Source organism: Mirounga leonina, unplaced genomic scaffold, assembly GCF_011800145.1.
Source record: "Mirounga leonina isolate KUSES-001 unplaced genomic scaffold, KU_Mleo_1.0 Mir_127, whole genome shotgun sequence".
Taxonomy (NCBI): domain Eukaryota; kingdom Metazoa; phylum Chordata; class Mammalia; order Carnivora; family Phocidae; genus Mirounga; species Mirounga leonina.
In genome coordinates this window covers 78743626-78762590 of record NW_023270316.1, presented here as the reverse complement: position 1 = coordinate 78762590, position 18965 = coordinate 78743626, and the positions used below count along the sequence as shown (strand labels likewise).

Here is an 18965-nt window from a genome sequence, read left to right as displayed (position 1 = left end):
AGCAAGGGGGGGCCTCGGTGGCTCAGTCAGGCTCAGGTCTTGATCTCAGGGTCATGAGATCGAGCCCCACATCAGGCCCTGTGCTCAGTGTGGAGTCTGCTTGAGATTCTCTCCTTCTCCTTCTCCCTCGCCCCTTCCCCCTGCTTGCACTCTCTCTGTCTCTAAAATAAATAAATAAAATCTTTAAAAAAATTCAGCAAGATGTTTGTCAATGCAAGAATTACTGTAAAACTAGAGAACTATTCTCTCAGATCTGAGCTATCCAGTGTGGTAGCCATTAATCATGTGTAGCTACTGAGCACGTGAAATGAGGCTGGTGTGACTGAGGACTTGAATTTGGAGTTTTAATTAGTTAGCACTGAAACTGAAATTGAAATCCTCTTCCACTTTCAGATGGAGTAGACGTACTTTTCCCTATTCTTCCCATTAAGTACAACCAAAACTTTTAGACATTATATATAAAACAAAAAGCACTGAAAGGTGGAGAGGAGAAAGCAGAGCAGCTAGGGACATCAGTACCCAAGGAATGACATAGTAGTGAGTTCTCTGGGTTTTCTTTCTGCCTCCGTGTTCCAGACTTGGAGCTAGAAGCCATCAGCCTGGAAATGCCAACAAGCACAGACAAAAAGAGTCCCAACAAAAGCCTGCTCTCTCTAGCTAGAGGAGGAAGAAAGGGGTAGCAAGACAGCTTTTAGACCATAACTGCTCTACTCTAGCCAATTGCCACAGAGAAAACTGTGGCACCACACAGTCATCCTAAAATGCCATGCCAGCAAAGGCCAAGTGGGAGCCTAGAATTCTACCCTTGCAGGGCTGAAAGGAGGTTTTTCAACATTTCTGCTGGGGTGATTTTAGAGAACTCCAAGTAGGAAGCTGGGATTTTCATCCCGATTGGCTGGCGATGCCTTTCCCAACTTGGCAGTCTAAGTGGAAAATATGGGGAACCTGGACTTCGGTATCCGATACCTGACAGTAATGAGGCATCCCTCTCTCTCCGTCACTTGGGTGGTGTCAGAGGAGGCCTCGTGCAGAGTCAGGACTGCTCAGTGGTAATGAGGCCACCCCCACATGATGTCAGTTGACACAACTTGGACAGCAGGTACTTCATCCCTGCTCAGCAGTACTAAGGAAACGTCCCTGTCCCTGTGTATCAAAAGAGGCTGAGTGGGGACTTCTACCTGCACCAGGCAATAATGAGGCAGTATGTCCCTCTTCCCTTGCTGGAGCAATGTCAGCCAGCTAAAACAGAAGATCCGAAGTCTCAGAAGCAATGCAAAATGTCCAAGTTTCAACTGAGGATCACACCAAGAATCAGGAAGATCTTTAAAAGAAATCAATAGACAACAAAATGCTGAGATATTAGACTTACCTAAGATTTTAAACCATAATAAATGCTTCAAAGAGCAACTGTGCTCTTAAAAAAATGAAGATAGAAAGCTTCAGCAAAGAAGTGGAAAATATAAAAAAGAATCAAATGGAATTTTGTGAACCCCAAAATACAATAACTGAAATACAAAGCTCCATGGGTAGGCTCAAGAGCAGAAGAGAGGGGACAGAGGAAGGAATCTGTGAACTAAAAGAACAATAGAAATTACCCATCCTGAGCAGCACAGAGAAAACGGGTGGAAGTGGTGGGTGGGAGATGAGCAGAGCCTCAGGGATAACAAAAGATGTAATACTTGCTTCTTTGGAGTACTGGACGGAGAAGAGAAACAGGGCAGGGATGAAAAAGCACTCAATGAAAAATAATGGCTGAAAACTTCTCAAATTTGGCAAGAAAAGTGAACCTACATAGTCAAGAATCTGAGTGAACCACAAACAGGGTAAACCTAAAGAAATCCAAGCCAGCACACAGCATAATTAAACTTCTGAAAAGCAATCAAAGAAAACATCTTAAAAGCCGCCAGAGAAAGACAACACCTTGTCTCTAGAGGAAAAATAATTAGAATGACAACAGATTCTCATCAGAGGCCATGGAGGCTGGATGGATGTGGCATAATATTTCTCAAGTGCTGAAAGTATCAATCTAGAATCCTACACCCAAATAGGATTATCCCCCAAACAAATATACCTAAAATATCTTTCAGGGGAGAGGAAGACATTCTCAGATGAAGGAAACCTAAGAGAATTTGTCACCAGTTGACCTTTCCTAAAAGAATGGATAAAGGGCATCTTTTTTCTTTTTCTTGGGGGGGATTTTTTTTTTTATTAACATATAATGTATTGTTTCAGGGATACAGGTCTGTGATTCATCAGTCTTACACAATTCACAGCACTCACCATAGCACACCCCTCCCCAATGTCCATCACCCAGCCACCCCATTCCTCCCACCCCTTACCACTCCAGCAACCCTCAGTTTGTTTCCTGAGATTAAGTCTCTTATGGTTTGTCTCCCTCTTTGGTTTCGTCTTGTTTCATTTTTCCCTCCCTTCCCCTATGATCCTCTGTCTTGTTTCTCAAATTCCACATGTTAGTGAGATCATATAACGGTCTTTCTCTGATTGACTTATTTCGCTTAGCGTAATACCCTCTAGTTCCATCCATGTCATTGCAAATGGCAAGATTTTGGGGTTTTTTTGAAGGCTGCATAATATTCCATTGTATATCTATACCACATCTTCTTTATCCATTCATCTGTCGATGGACATCTTGGCTCTTTCCATAGTTTGGTTATTATGGACATTGCTGCTATAAACATCGGGGTGCACATACCCCTTTGGATCCCTACATTTGTTTTTTTTGTTTGTTTTTTTAAAGATTTTATTTATTTATTTGAGACAGAGAGAATGAGAGAGAGCACATGAGAGGGGGGAGGGTCAGAGGGAGAAGCAGACCCCCTGCCGAGCAGGGAGCCCAATGCGGGACTCGATCCAGGGACTCCAGGATCATGACCTGAGCCGAAGGCAGTCACTTAACTAACTGAGCCACCCAGGCGCCCCAATTATCTTTGGGGTAAATACCCAGTAGTGCAATTTCTGGGTCATAGGGTAGCTCTATTTTCAACTTTTTGAGGAACCTCCATACTGTTTTCCAGAGTGGCTGCACCAGCTTGCATTCCCACCAACAGTGCAGGAGGGTTCCCTTTCCCTACATCCCCACCAACACCTGTCATTTCCTGACTTGTTGATTTTAGCCATTCTGACTGGTGTGAGGTGGTATCTCATTGAGGTTTTGATTTGGATTTCCCTGATGCTGAGTGATACTGAGCACTTTTTCATGTGTCTGTTGGCCATTTGGATGCCTTCTTTGCAGAAATGTCTGCTCATGTCTTCTGCCCATTTCTTGACTGGATTATTTGTTCATTTGCTTTATTCTTTCCATTCTTGTTTCATTTGTTCTTTGGGTGTTGAGTTTAATAAGTTTAAAGGGCATTTTCTAAAAAGATAGGAAAAGATAAAAATCCTAAGAGTATCAGGAAGAAAGAATATGGTGAGCAAAACTATCAGTAAATACAGTAGGCTCTCCTTTTCTTCTTGAGTTTTCTAAAGTAATCATGGGAACAAAAATTAGAACACTGTCTGATGTGAGTTGCAAAAGAAAAACAAAAGTTGCCATTCAAGCTAGTTTTCTCCCTTTAACAGTGGGCCATATGTATTTCATCCCAGTGTCCAATAACAATAAAATGTTTCTTCCTTTCTATGATGAATAAGCACATTTTGTCCACTAAGTTTAAGCTTCCACTTTTGGAAATGGAAAATTCTCTTACTAAGGAAAAGTTCTTTACTGACAGAAAAGAATATAATTACTGGTTAATAATACCAGCATAGTACTACTTACAAATATGCACTTTAATAGCAAAGATCTTTTATTATGCTGAATTTTGCCAGGGGAAATAAACTATTAGCTAAGTACTGGGCTTTAAAGTTCATAAGTAGAATCTGGAGGAAGTATTATGAGTTTTTAAACTCCATTTAAAAAATTTGCAACTGAGGGTGCCTGGGTGGCTCAGTCAGTTAAGTGTCTGCCTTCGGCTCAGGTCATGATCCCAGGGTCCTGGGATCGAGCCCCACATCCGGCTCCCTGCTCAGCAGGGAGTCTGCTTCTCCCACTCCCTATGCCCCTCCTCCCTGCCTGTGCTCTCTCTCAAATAAATAAAAATCTTAAAAATTTTTTTTTGCAACTGAATAATGGGTCAGAGCATAGGAGGTTCAGAGGAAGCCAGCCATGCTGGCTACTGTTTTTCTCTTTGAGATTTGCATTTAGATTTATCAAGGGACACATAACATGCCAAGTGCGAAGAAGGAAACTTTGAAGGAATGTAGTAAGCATTTGTTTCCTCAACGCACTCCAATCACACCTAGCAATGACCACAGATATGTTGAAGTTAGGCCTGGCTGTGTCCTTGCACTGTTCTGAGCAGAGTATTCACCTCCTATGGAATCTGTCAAAACACTGAAGTGTCTGTTCTCAGTAATCTGTTGTTTGGCCATCGGCCCAGTTAAACAATTCACTTTAGCTGAGCAGGAAGAGAAGTCCAAGAGCAGGAAGTGAATGGAAATCTTTCAGGATTCTCTTAGAGACGAACACTCAAATGATGCATAAAATTAGAACCGTTACTTTTTAAGGATATGCACATGAATATTAAGCATACACAAAGATGCTCAACCTCTTTCAAAATGAGAGGAATGTCAAAGTACATCAAGATACACACACATGTATTCTAACTTAGTCAATGGACAAAGATCAAAAAGGTTGATAATATACTGTGCAGTTGGCAAAGCAGTAAGTAAATACTCCCATGTATTTCTTTGGGGGGTATATATTGGCATAATACCTGTTTTCAGGTCTAAGGTTTGTTTTTACCCTACTTATAAGCGAAGAAGTTAGCCTGTTACTCTATCGTGAATCCTGAAATAAGACAAGGGACTCCAGGATCAGGCACGCAGGACTTTATTACTCACAGTACATTAAGCAGTGTGAGTATCAGTGTGTTTGCACGAATCTCCTTGCCCCCAAGTCCCACAGGGGAAGCACAGGAGACCCAGAGGGATTTTGCTAAGGTACACTGAGCCTGAGGAATATACCCCTTTTATAGCAAGCAATAAGCAAGCTTGCTTTTTTTGTCTGGGAGGGAGACATTACTTCACCCCTCAAGGTTGCTCACTGCAAACCCAATCCTGAGAAATAGTCCATGTGAAAAATGGTCAGGGCCTTTGACAGCCAGAGAAGAGTTTCTCCCAAGATCTCTGCAGGGCAATTTGGCAATAAAAATTGCAAATACACTTAATTTTTGACCTAGCAATTCCACCTCTAGGAATCTATCCTATATATGCACTTGCACATGCACAAAATGATGGCTATAGAGGTTATTTATTCCAGCATTATTTATGATAGAAAAAGGTCAGAAACCAAAATGTCCAGTGATATGGGACTTGGCCTGATTATAATACACCTTCGTGATGAAATACCACATAGTATAATAAAGCATGACGAGTGCTTAGATTGCCAAGTGAAGAAAACAGATGCAGAAAGTATTCATAACGTTCTCCCATTTGTGTAAAAGAGGTAAAATGTGCACGTGTATGCATTTTCTTGTGCTGTGTATGCATAAAGTTTCATTTCTCTAAGGACACACAAGAAACTGTGAGTAGTGAATTGAATGGCTAGGAAAAGGAGTAGGAGACATTCTATTGTATATCCTTTTACGTGTTTTGATTTTTAAACCATGTGATTTTAACTACTCAAAGATGAACCGAAAGAAAACAAAGTATTTTCTGCAAATTCCACCAACCATTTTATTTTTATTTATTTATTTTAAAAGATTTTATTTAAAATAAAAGTGAGAGAGAGAGAGCATGAGCGGGGTGAGTGGCAGAGGGAGAGGAAGCAAACTCCCCGCTGAGCAGGAAGCCAGGATCATGAGCTGAGCCGAAGGCAGATGCTCAACTGACTGAGCCACCCAGGCGCCCCACATGCGTTAACGCCCCAGAGGTCAGGGTGTTCAAGTGGTCCTCTCAGTTTAAGCATCTCACGCAGGGGGAATCAGCTCCTGATCAGGATTTATTTTATCACCTACCATACGTATTTGATATCCCACACCTGACGATCCTAGTGAGGTGTATTTTGTCACCGGCTTATGGAAGAGAAGCTAGGTCACAGAACCACACCCTGCCCTGGACTTTCTGTGTATAACCTGAAAACCCATTTTTCCCACACCTGACCCTTTGTCCCTGAGCCAGATCCCTGTCTGGGGAGGCTTCTCTCCCTTCCCTCTCGTGATAGTGCCTTCCATCAGCAGGTGGCAGTCCTGGCTGCATTCGGATCCCTGAGAAACACACTGATACAAGCAGGAAGTTACAAATTCCAGGACGACATGACACCAAAGGATTTGGATTCAAACTTTTAATAATAAATTGTGCCAGTAGAAGCTTTTCAAAGGCAATGATATATCAATAAATAATAGTTAAATCGAGTTCCTGAGAAAGAACCTACCACATGAAAGTATGTCAGAGCGCTGTAAATAACGGGGCGTTACTATAAAATAGCGGAAATACTGACAGTCACGATACAAGCACAGCAGACTTCAGAATTTGCCATTCATACAAATGTAAACCAGTACACAAGGAATTGCTTTTTTTGTTTTTTGTTCTTTTTCTTAGTTTAGACATTGATAAACTTCTAAGTGTTGTTGCCTAGATATATACTAAATAATGGATACATTATGCTAAAAAATTCAAGGAAAAATATGTGGAATAATATAATGAAAAATATGACGCATCAGATTTTTAAGAAGCAAAAAAGAATTGAACTTTTTACTCAGATATAAATCACTTTAAATAGGAATCATACTAATTTGAAATAAGGAATATTTTGTGTGTTTATCTATGTAGTTATATATACATCTACACCTCTAAGAAAATACGTATGGCTTAATTATTTTTTTATTCCAATGTCACTTTGAATAATCCTTGCTGTTTTACAAAGATTAGAAAAGTGTGTTTTTAAAACCAAGTTAAGACTGATACTTCAAAGCACACCAAAAAAAAAAAAAAAAAGAAAACAGGAGAGCATTAGATTTCATCATGGGAAGAACACCTCTGCTGTCTGTGCGGACAGCAGGAACGGCGTTGCGCAGACCGCCCGGTGGTGCGGACGCTGGGTTCCACATATCAGCTAGGCCAGCGACAGGGTACCGACGAGCGGCATGGACTGAGTTCCACGAGCAACTTAAATTTTTTGGCATAGCTAAATTAATCCCTTTTGATGTATACGAGTTTAGTATATGACAAATGTTTAAGTTTACCCCCCAAAGAATCCAATCATACCCAAGACACACACACAAAAATCGCTTCTCAGTTACACATCTGCATTTCTTCAACAAAACAGTAAGGGATACAATCATAGCGAAGAAGTCACCCACACGATACGTTATCAGCAAACTGTCTAGAACATCTCATTTAAAGATACTCAGTAAAAACATATTCACAGAACCTGCTGTGAATGGCAAGATATGGTAATTTTATAATAGAAAAACCCTGCTCATGCAGTACTCTACACACCAGACATCTGAAATCACACCCACATAATCACCTTGCTCACACTTTCTAGCATACTATAATATGCAAAAAGCAAAAAAAAAAAAAAAAAAAAAAAGCAGCTTTTAACATTATATCACAATTTTGAAATGTGGGAAAAAATATAAAACAAAAACCATTGTGTGAATAAAATGGTATCAGTAATAACAGAACAGTGTTATCTTTTTTTTTTTTTACACATTATTGCACAGAGATTTCTTATCACATGTTCTTCAGTTTTTATGTCTTTTCCTAAACGTGAATAAGTGCTATGGATAAAATACAAATGTAGAAAATAACAGCAGCATGATTTGTCAAAGTTAATCCCTATAATTTAGTAAGAAAAATGGCTATAAACAAAATAAGTGCTCTTTCTAAACTGTACTAAATTTTTAAAAATATGGTCTTAATGCAGTGAAGGTCCTCAAAAGCCAATTCCAATTCAAAGCAATGTTGACACCTGCCCCCACTCCCATCAACCAGAATCTGCTAGACTTGAGTCCTTTTTTAAAAAGCTTTTTTGTTTGTTCTGGGGGTTTTTGGTGAAGACCAGAAGTTCAAGTGAAGTAACCAACGGACTAACTTGAACAAAGCTGACCTCGACTCTCCATCAGGCCTGTTAGGAAACCGGCCCTGGGCCCCCTGGACCTCTGAAGAAGCAGAGTGTCGGGGACGGCGAGTCACTGTCTACACGTACACTGGCTGGCAACCTTCAGTCTGATCCACCATATCTGAGTTTTCCAAATCAGAGTCCTCAGCCTGTGAAGCATCTGCTCCTGAAGGCTTGGGGCACCTGAAGGGATAGCCATTGTCATCAAAGAACCTTCGGAAAGTGAATTCATAAAATGCATGCTCAGGGTGTTTGTTATTTGGAGAGGTGAGTGTGTCCCAGGCCTTAGTGCTGTCCTCACTAGCATCGTTCCAAGGGCTTTCTTCATCTACGGGGTCAAAATTTGAGGTGTCCATGGGGTGGCTGATCTTGGGGACGTAGGGGGCCGGCTGCTTCCGGATGTCACTCGAGAAGTCAATGGCCCCGAAGAACGGATGGGCCTTCAGGTCGTCAGCCCCATTCCTCCCCAGCCGGTGGTCGGCAGCGCAGCACAGCTTGGTGATGAGGTCCCGGGCCTCGGGGCTCAGCTTGACCTGGGCTGGAATGTGGAGCGTGTTCTCCCAGTTTATCACCTGAAGAGACAACAGAACCAAAGTTTTCCTTTCTTTTCACGTTTTAAGGCCCATTTAGGGCAGTTCTGAGACAGTGTGTGATGACGTGGCTTTTAAATAATTTTACTTCCACGACGGGAGAACAGTTAGACTAGATCTAGGAGCAGCAGTTGCAGAGCTGAGCAGCCATCAAGGGCCGGCGCGGTTTAGTAGGGGGCTCACAGCCTGAGGCAGGGGGTGATGAAGCCAAACAGACCAAAAGAGACTATCAGAAATACAGTTTAGCAGAAGAATTGTGTGGTTTCCATAAAAATGAAATGGCCGCTCATCTGTGAGTCATTTCTTTAGCTTATGGCAACAGATTTCTATTGGACCATCATGGTTCTCATTCAGTACTTATTATGGCCAAGAGATGGTCAACTGGGGTTTTGTTTAAAAAAAAAAAAAAAAAAGACAACCTCACAGAGAAGAATAAAGGTGATGGACCCTATGGCCTTGGCCTATGTTCGTGATGGTCAACTGCACAGACCAGCCATCGGGATATTCAGTAAATACATTTGTCACGAAAAGCAACTACTATGAAGAGAAAACCTAAGGGACTCTCTATTATTTATACTTAGAATAAAGCAAGGCCAAACCATCAGGCTACAGGCTGGGGTGACAGGGCACTGGTAAGGCATGCAGGCAGGTGGGTGTATGGGTGGGAGGGCTGGTTTGAACTTGAGTAGTTGTTTTAGTAAAGCTAAAACTGTAAAAGTCACAGAAGAAAACAAAGGGAAAAATCTTTATGACACTGGATTCGAAAATGATTTCTTGGATACCAAAAGCACAGGCAACACAACAAAAAATATATATAATGGACTTCATCAAAATTTAAAACTTGTGCACCAAAGGACACTATTAACAGAATGGAAAGGTAACCCCCAGAATGGAAGAATATATTTGCAAAACATATATCTGATCAGAGATTAACGTCCAGAATACATTCTACAATTCAACAACAAAAACAACCTGATTAAAAAAGGGCTAAAGACTGGAACAGGCATTCTCCAAAGATGTACAAATGCCCAATAAGCACACGAAGAGAGGCTCAATCACTATCATCAGGAAATACAAATCAAAACCACAATGAGATACCACCTCACACCCACTAGGATGACTTCTATTAAAATAACAACAACAAGTAAAATAAGTGTTGATGAGCATGTGAAGAAACTGGACCCCTCGTGCATGGATGATGGGAATGCAAAATCATGCAGCCACTGGGGCCAACAGTCTGGTGGTTCCTCAAAAAGTTAAACACAGAATGACCATATGAGCTGGCCATCCCACTTCTGGGTATATAACCGCAAAAATGAAAGCAGAAACTCAAACAGATACTTGTATACGTACTCATGTTCACTCCAAAAGGCAGAAAAAGCCCAAGTGACCATCACCCGATGATGGATAAATAAATGTGCTGTACACATACACTGGCATATTCTTCAGCCTTAAAAAGGAAGGACATTCTGACAGGTGCTACAGCATGGATGGACCTCTAAGACATTGTGCTAAGGCAAATAAGCCAGTCATGAAAGGACACATATGGTATTACACTTTCATGAGGGCTCCAGACTAGGCGACTTCACAGAGACAGAAAGTCGGAGAGAGGTTACAGAGCCTGGTGGAGGGAGGAATGGGGAGTTATTGCTTAATGGGTACAGTTTCTGTTTGGGATGATAAAAATATCTGAAAAGAGGTAATGGTTGTAGTTGTACAACACTGTGAATGCACTCAATGCCACTGAACTGCAAAATTAAAGATGGTTAAAATGGTAAACTTTATCACAATAAAAACATTGGGTTATTATCATGCAGGCAAGTTAGAGAATGGTTCAGCAATTCAATTAGGATACAGATAATGTCAAATTCCATTTTTACTGTTACCAGAGTGAAAACTAAGCCTTCATTTAGGGTCTTTCTAAATAAAGGATTATTAATTTAGGGTCTAACATGGACTCTGGGACATATGAGTACTTCATAGAATTGTTAGTAAACACCTATGTTGGTGGTTAAGTGCACTGTTCAAAGAAGCTCCAAAGATTTCATCAGATTCTCTATTCAGTCCTTCTTAAATAATCAAATCATTCATTTCAGAGAATAATGGCTATCAATCTCTCATTCTAAAACTGATTATTTAGCATTAAATGATTGAGAGTAATTATTTATTTCCAATTAATATTAGAAATATGTACAACTAGCCCAACTACAGAGCTGATAATCTGCAAACAGTAATACAGATAGTGTATAATGTAGTATAACATCCAAAGAAATAACTGATTTCTTTAGGTCTAGTTCATAAAGTTCTCGGTGTTTTTTGCAAGGTAGGCATGTGGCAGCAGAGACCAGATGTACAGAGCCCCTTTACTGCTTCTCACCGCTCATGGTTCAAGATGGCGGATGGCCAATGGTTCAAGTAAAACTTCAGATATACATATACATCAAAACACAGGTCTAACTTTGTGGGTTTACTTATTAAAATAAAACTTTTTCTATAGGTCATAATAATAATACTTTTAATATATACAACGGACACTCCTACGCTACTCAGAATGAAAGATCAAATGCCGACCAGAGATTCATGGGTTCATCAGACAACCATGTGTGTTTGCAGCAAGCAGATGCATGGGCTAGTTAATTCCTACCTTCAGCTGGGTTTCTGTGGGAGTAGGGGCCAAAAAGGGTGGCTGCCCCACCAGCATCTCGAAGAGAATCACGCCAACACTCCACCAGTCACAGAGCTGAGTGTATCCTGAAAGACAAAGTCTCACTCAGTTCCAACACAGGCATGTATTCTTCTCAGAGAATTTTATGAAATCCTCAAATGCTAACTGACTGTTAAGGGGGAAAGCATGTTCAAGCAGCATACATGTTACGTAAAAGAAAACCAACCTACATAAAACGCGCCTCCTTGTGCGTGTGGCTCAGTATAGAAGGCTGCGTGGGGCACCTGCCAGGCCGGCGCCAGTCGTCGTGTATTCTCTTATTTTCTACATTAGTCTGTGACAAACACAGGATGCTTTTGTAGTAAGACTTTCTAACTTTAAAAGCCTATTGTAACTCTTAGTAACACTACGAACCAGGATTTTAAGTTCTTAAAGAACACACAAAGACATTGATTAAAATAGGACTAACTGGAAAACAGAAAGCGCTACACCTGTCAGCGAGGACTTCCTGGGGAGGCCTGCTGAGTCAGTTTTGGAAGAAGTTGAGGAATATGGAGAAGAGGAGGGGAAAGGGGGCCCTTTGGCAAAGGAAACAACTGTCTAATAAGACAGTGTGACGCACTCACGGAGCCAGGCCCTTTGCTCACGGAGCTCCCAAGACGCAGGAGCTGAGGCAGGGCACCCTGCGGCTTGGTCAGACAGGGCGAGCCTCACCGAGGCGGTGGGACAGGTCCATTTTTCTTCTATTTTCTCCCACTTTTCCTTCGGAGCTCTGCAGCCCAGTCCCAGCCATGCTCCAGTCTTGATGTCACCTGATGCCTGCTAAGCCTGAACTGGGCCTTAAGACCCGCCAGCAGTATTTGCTAGCTCTGTTCTCCCCTCACCCCCCCTCCTCCCAACCTGGCCCGGCACTGGAGGCCGAAGGGTAACTCCAACCCCTCGTTCCGGGACTGTGGCACATGTCAGGGTGCTGGAGACACCTCCCACCTCCCACTGGGAGAGGAAGGAAAGAATGACACCTTTCCAGGGCAGCGAGGCCGATATTCACAACCACCTCACAAGGTAGTTCCTGTTAGGCCTGTGGCTCTGAGCGGTTAAGTGATTTGCTTTGGATTTCCACAGCTAACAAAGGAAAGTGACTTGATCAGACTTGAAAGACTTGAAAGAGCACATGTGAAAAGACAGACCACCAATCTCTGGATTTACTGCACTGTTGCTATGAGCCCCACACTCACTGTAAGGTTTCTCTTGTACTCAAATGCGTATTTGAGAGAACATCCGCACAGACCGATTTTACTGAACACTTTTAATTTTATGCATACCCCTGTCCCCACATCTCACCTTCCAGCACTTCTGGACTAACAGGGGAGAACGGGAGGGAAATAATACTTGTGTTCTGTCATACTTCTAACCAGCTGGATATGCTGCAAGCAGCTAGGAGCCTGAACATGTATGGCTTAGGCAGAATGACGAGTGTCCCTGTGCCCTCAGAGTTGTTTCTGTCAGAATCAGTTGTGGCGAGATTCTCTTGGGTTCTACACAGAAAGCCCACACCCTATACCCAATCTAGCCCAGCCAAAGGAGGAGCTAGTGAGACAGGTCTAATGGTGTGTGTGTGTCCTCTTTCACCCCAGAAGCAAGGGCAGCTGCAAAACAGACGAGAGATATGCTGGAGGTTTGTTTGTTAGGGAAATAATTTCCTCTCGGGCTTCCACGAGTACAAAAATACAATGAGAACATTCAGAGTCTTGGAAAGCTGGAGCTGGAGAGACTCTGAGGGGTCATCTGGCCCCAAAGGTTTGAAGTCAAGATGGCCGCCAGTTGCGCAGCTGGCTGTGGCCGGAAGCACGCACCTTTTCGGAGGAGCACTTCCGGCGCGATGTAATTTGGGGTCCCAACCAGGGAGTGTGCCAGACACCTCTGGTGCTGCTTCCTGGCTCTCTGCTCCAGGGTCTTCAGCCTGTCTCCACATCGACAATTAGACACGTCGTCCCAGAGGTCGCTGGGCTCCATGCTGTCCTGTCTGATGTGGCTCCCTTTCACCCAGGAATCAGGGGCAGGGAAAGAAGAGAATAAAAAACAAAGTGTATTTCCACTATTCAGCGATGCAACAAATCCACAACTTCAAAGGGGAAAGTAATTCAGTTCAGCTCCTCACATGTTATGAGAAAGAATCCTTCCCAACTGCTCTGTAGGGGTGGCCCATGATTCCTGGGTCTGAGACTCAAGTCATGAGGTAACACAAACACTAAGAACGATGGATAAAGCGATGACAGGAGCTGGGCATGGTGTGGGGTGACAGTGTGATGCACAGGGAAAAAAGCTCAGGTAACTGCTGTGGGGGTATCAGGCATAGCACTCTGGCCAAAGTCTACTACCTGTTTGACATGTTTCAAGATTAACATGGAAAAGCATAAGAGGATTTAAAAAATATAAACAAAAGTGACTCTAATGCCAGAAAATGGGAATGGATTAAATGATTTAGGGTTAGTTTTGAGTTAAAAAATAGAAGCATGGGCGCCTGGGTGGCTCAGTTGGTTAAGCGACTGCCTTCGGCTCAGGTCATGATCCTGGAGTCCCTGGATTGAGTCCCGCATCGGGCTCCCTGCTCGGCGGGGAGTCTGCTTCGTCCTCCGACCCTATCCCCTCTCATGTGTTCTCTCTCTCTCATTCTCTCTCTCTCAAATAAATAAATAAAATCTTTAAAAAAAAAAAAAATTAAAAAAAAAAAATAGAAGCATGAGGCTCAGTCAATAGAATGTGCAACTTTTGATCTCGGGGTTGTGAGTTCAAGCCCCACAATGGGTGTAGAGATTACTTAAAAAAAAAAAAAAAAAAAAAAGAAGCCTGAGCCATGGTATTAAAATAACAATGTCAAGAAACTGAGTCACAAGTAACATAATGGCCAGCAAAACTGTAGAAGATGGAGTTAACCTATACCTGTACTTATAGATACCTATAGATTCACGTTAGCTAGAAGACAGGACACTTGGGAGGTTGTGAGACTTATTTTTTAAGGCTCATTTTATAAGGGCAGAGTGATGGTTCCCAACCAAGGTCCCATGACACCCCATAGCCTACTGTCCTAAAAATACTATAGTAAAATTTGAATCCATTAATTTAAAAAAAAACCTTTTTTTCCCCACACACCATAGTACTGTTTCAGGGAGAAAAGGATGTCATGCCAAATTATAAAATAATGGAAAACAGATAATTTCAAAATGATCCGGAGCCACCCAGATGGGAAGGAACTGCCTTAGATGGTTCAGCTCTGTCTAGATGTAGAAGGTGGCCGTGGCACGTCTAGACAATACCTTTCTGGTAGTATTTGGAATTGTGAGTCCACCTGAACCCAGTGCAGAGGCCAAAGTCTGTCAGTTTGATGTGACCATCAAGATCTATCAAAATGTTGTCTGGCTTGATGTCTCGGTGGATGAAGCCCATCTTGTGGACACTCTCAATGGCCAGAGTCAACTCTGCGATGTAGAACCGGGCCAGGTGCTCAGGGAAGACCTCCATCCGGATCAGCAGGCTCATCATGTCGCCCCCTGGGATGTAGTCCATCACAAAGTACAGGCTGTCCTTGTCTTGGAAGGAGTAGTAGAGTTTGACCACCCACTCGTTGTCTGCCTCGGCCAGGATGTCCCTTTCGGCCTTGACGTGGGCCACCTGATTTCGGTTCAGGACATCCTTCTTCCTCAGGGTCTTCATGGCATATAGGGCATGAGTGTCCACCTTACAAGCAAGGCACACTTCTCCAAAGGCACCAATCCCCAGGGTTTTGATTTTCACAAACATGGACTTGTCCATTTTGGCCCTCTTCAGCCTGTTGTAATTAGATTCCTTCTGGTAGAGGATCTTCCTCATCTGTTCCTGCTCAGCTTCACAGAGTCCAGCCTGCGGAGAAGGAAAACAAGGAAGTCACATTAGAGGAGCCCATGGTAGGAAATAGGTGGGGCGGGAGACGTAAGGGTCCTAACTTAATTTATAGAAATAAGAACACTGAATGGGTCCAGTATACTATAAGCAATACAACAACTGGTTTTGTTCTTTATATACTTATGTAGACACAAATCTGGAATCTAAAGGGAAGGCAAAACAGGTGACTTTAGGCTCTAAAGGGAACCTCTATAAATAAAAATCTGTAAAAAAAAAAAAGGGGGGGGGGGAACCGCAAAGTTCCTAGAACTCTAAGAACAATCTAATAATTTAATAGCTCAGGGAAAATGGGAACAAAGGAAAGTCAATGAAAATGGGAGAGCACAGATTTGGTTTTTAGAATTTGAAATGATTGGCTTTGTGTGATTTAAATTTCATGAATTACCTTCTCTAGCAAGTAAGTATCAACTAATGTACATTTAAAATATTATTTGCTGGGGTACCTGGGTGGCTCAGTTGGTTAAGTGTCTGCCTTCAGCTCAGGTCATGATCCCAGGGTCCTAGGACTGAGCCCCGCATCAGGCTTCTTGCTCGAAGGGGAGCCTGCTTGTCCCTCTCCCTCTAGCCTCTGCCCCTCCCCCTGCTTGTGCTCTTTCTGTCTCTCTTGCAAATAAATAAATAAGATCTTTAAAAAATAGGTATATATTATTTGCTAATTATAAACTTAAAGGATAAACAGATCATTCCCAGATATGTTTTTCTTTATAAATACCGCAATTTCAAATTATAAAACCTCAAACTTTGTTTCTACTCTTTCAAAATGTTTAAACACCAGTCAGTAAAACTTGACAAATTTTGTTAACAAATAAGGACACACCATAAAAATCGATCTGGTAATCTGCCTGTTGGCTGCGTCCTGCTCTGTGCTCACTGCTCCCCTCAGAGTCAGGGAGAAGGGACAAGGGAGCCTGAAACATCTGTCATTTCTGCAAGGTGTTCGCCCTATAACTGCACCATCGTCCTGTGAGACGAATCATTTGTAATAAAGGTGCATAAAGCAGAAACAAAAAAGGAATTCTGCCGTAATTCCCACTACCAATTTAGGAAAGAGCCAGGGCCAAATGATAAGAATATAATGAGAAATTACTTTTGCCATTTCCTGTTCCAGCTGCAACCTCCGGTTGACCTTCTGCTGGTAGGTTTTTATGACATTTTCCACATGCTGCTCCATGAAGAACTTAAATGCATACGGCGAGTAGCTCTTGATGCGAGATTCCCTCTTCTCTTCATCTCTGCTGTTTTTCCGAACAGGAACAGGAGAGGTCTGAATCTGCTTTTTATCCTTCCCCACTTTCTCCCCTTTGGTATTTTTGTGGCTCTTGTCATTCCTCTCGGCAGGCTCGGCAGCCTGGCCGCCTCGGAGGCTCTGCTCCATGCCCACACACAGGCTGTCCACGTCGTACTGCTCTGACTTACTCCGGAGCAACAAGTGCTTGGGGTACGGTGGGGGCGGGCACCTCAGGTCTGGGCTGCCATAGTCCACGTCCAGCGGGTACGCACTGGCGCCCCCCAGGGGCAGAGGGTGCTCGTCCTTGGAGTCCAGACTCTCCACCCCAGGGGTGGGTGCTGGCACCCAGGCCGGGTGGGAGGGCCCCACAGCCGTCTGCGGCTCGGGCCGCATCACCCTCACGCTCTTCACTGGGTGCAGGATGTGGGCGGCTGTCACAGCCGTGATGGTGTTGGGGGAGGGCATGGAAGGCTCCGTCTTGCTGGGCACTCCTGCCCGGATGGGCACGGCCACTGGCTGCTGGTGGTTGTTGAAGGAGTTGGTTCTGCTGGGGACGGGGCCTTCGGGCAGGAACGCCACGTGCTGGCGGGGTGGTGCCTCCAGGCCTGGCTTCTGAAGAGAGTCACGGCGGGACAGGGTAGAGGACTGCCACTGCTGGACAGGAGGGCTGCTCAGGTCATACAGGTCCACATTGAGGCTGTTTCTGGAGGGTGTGATCAGACTCTGCGGGGGGCTGTCACTCGTGAACACCTGGCCCCGGGAGCCCATCATGTGCATCTGGTGGGCCTGTTTGTGGTGTGGGTGGGGCACGTACAGCCCTGTCGCCGCTCCCGTGGGCGGAAACGCGTGGCCCGCCCCCGGCTGCACGGCTGGGCCCTTGGCAGCAAGGTTTGCATATGCTCCTGCCTCCTTGTTTTGGAAGGAGGGGCTGCGCTGGATGCCATAGCCCAGTGGCTCCCCAGGCACCAGCAGGTGTGGCCTGTAGTGGGAGCCTTGCAGTGGGAGGGCTTGGCCCCCAGGGCCGCCCACTGGGAAGTTCAACCCTGCGGCCTCCATGTTTGCAGCATAGCCTTTGGGCTGGTGCTGATGGCCGCCAGGCACGCCGTGAGTGCCTCCGGCGAAAAGAAAGTCCATGTACTGACGAGGCACCTCCTCCAGCGTGTTGCTGCCCTCGTAGGCGGCTCCACTCATCTGATGGTAGGGGGGGAAAGGGTCGCCTGTTCCTTCAAAGCTTGGCCTCCGTGGCACAGGGGCTGGTGCGATGCCCTTTCCTGCAGAGCAAAGAACAAGGACACGGCATTAGAGGGGAACCTGCTCAGTTGGCTCTGGGCCCTGTCGCTGGCAGTGTCCTTGGGGCTGACACTGCTGCACAGGCTCTTCAATGACCCAAGGCCCTCTGGAAGGCTCTCTGACACGGGCGACCTTCTGGGTCAAAGGCTCTGCCCCACCCGGGGCCCCTCACGGGGCTAGCCGGCACAGCCGAGAACCTCTACAGACATCACCCAGCGCAGAAGCATAGCCAAACAAGGACTGTTTTCCTGGGCTAAGAAGATGCATCAGCGAGTACACGTCAAAGGCAAACATAGAAGGAAGTCCTTACAGACATGGGTCTGCGTTTCCCTGTGGAGCTATGCTCCAAGACAGACCCTGGGACTCTACGCATCTGGACATGGAGAGCCAGCAGGCAGTCATTTAAGGATCTTCCATCAACAAGAAAACAAGAGCCTGTGTCCTCTTAACAACAAAGATACACCTTCTCACTCAACAGGTGAAGAGGGTTTTACAAAGATCTTTCACAAAATAAGGAAAGCTCTCTTTGCTAAAATACCCGAAGTCTCTTATCATGCCCAGGGACCTCAGGTAGCAAACACTGTCCCATCTGCTCCATCCTCAGAGAGAAACATTCAATAGCCAGCGAGGCAGAGCATGGGTGCTGGTGCCTCTGGCCCTTCCCAGGGGACACTGAGGGGCTGTCCTAGCGCCACTGCCACGGCCTCCAGCCCAGAGAGGTGCCTGTCAGCCTGCTCTGCAGCAACAGTATGAGAAAATGTGCGTTTTGAAGTCAATGAAAGGGGCGCCTGGGTGGCTCAGTCGTTAAGCATCTGCCTTCGGCTCAGGTCAGGATCCCAGGGTCCTGGGATCAAGTCCCATGTCGGGCTCCCTGCTCCTCGGGAGGCCTGCTTCTCCCTCTCCCACTCCCCCTGCTTGTGTTCCTGCTTTCCCTATCTCTCTGTCAAATAAATAAATAAAATCTTTAAAAAAAAAAAAGTCAATGAAATAAACCTCCCTTTTCAAAGACTCCCTCACAGGCCCAAGAGAGTAAAAAGAACATTTTAGATCTCACTCTGCTGGGTTGCCTAACTTTAATATCCAGTGAATTTTTCAATCTTCATAGAGCAAAACATGTATATAACTGCC

General features: G+C 44.3%; 1 protein-coding gene across 1 annotated transcript in view; it reads right to left on the bottom strand.

Annotated features, from left to right (window-relative positions):
* Window positions 1-6328: 6328 nt before the first annotated feature.
* The window catches only part of LATS2 (large tumor suppressor kinase 2), a 75804-nt gene continuing 63167 nt past the window's right edge, over window positions 6329-18965 (bottom strand). The window contains exons 4-8 of the mRNA XM_035003717.1: window positions 16407-17818; window positions 14695-15277; window positions 13234-13416; window positions 11360-11466; window positions 6329-8697 (exon numbers count right to left, since the gene is read on the bottom strand). Of these exons, the coding sequence (XP_034859608.1) occupies window positions 8203-8697; window positions 11360-11466; window positions 13234-13416; window positions 14695-15277; window positions 16407-17818 (2780 nt within the window). The 3' untranslated portion in view covers window positions 6329-8202. The remainder of the gene's footprint in view (window positions 8698-11359; window positions 11467-13233; window positions 13417-14694; window positions 15278-16406; window positions 17819-18965) is intronic.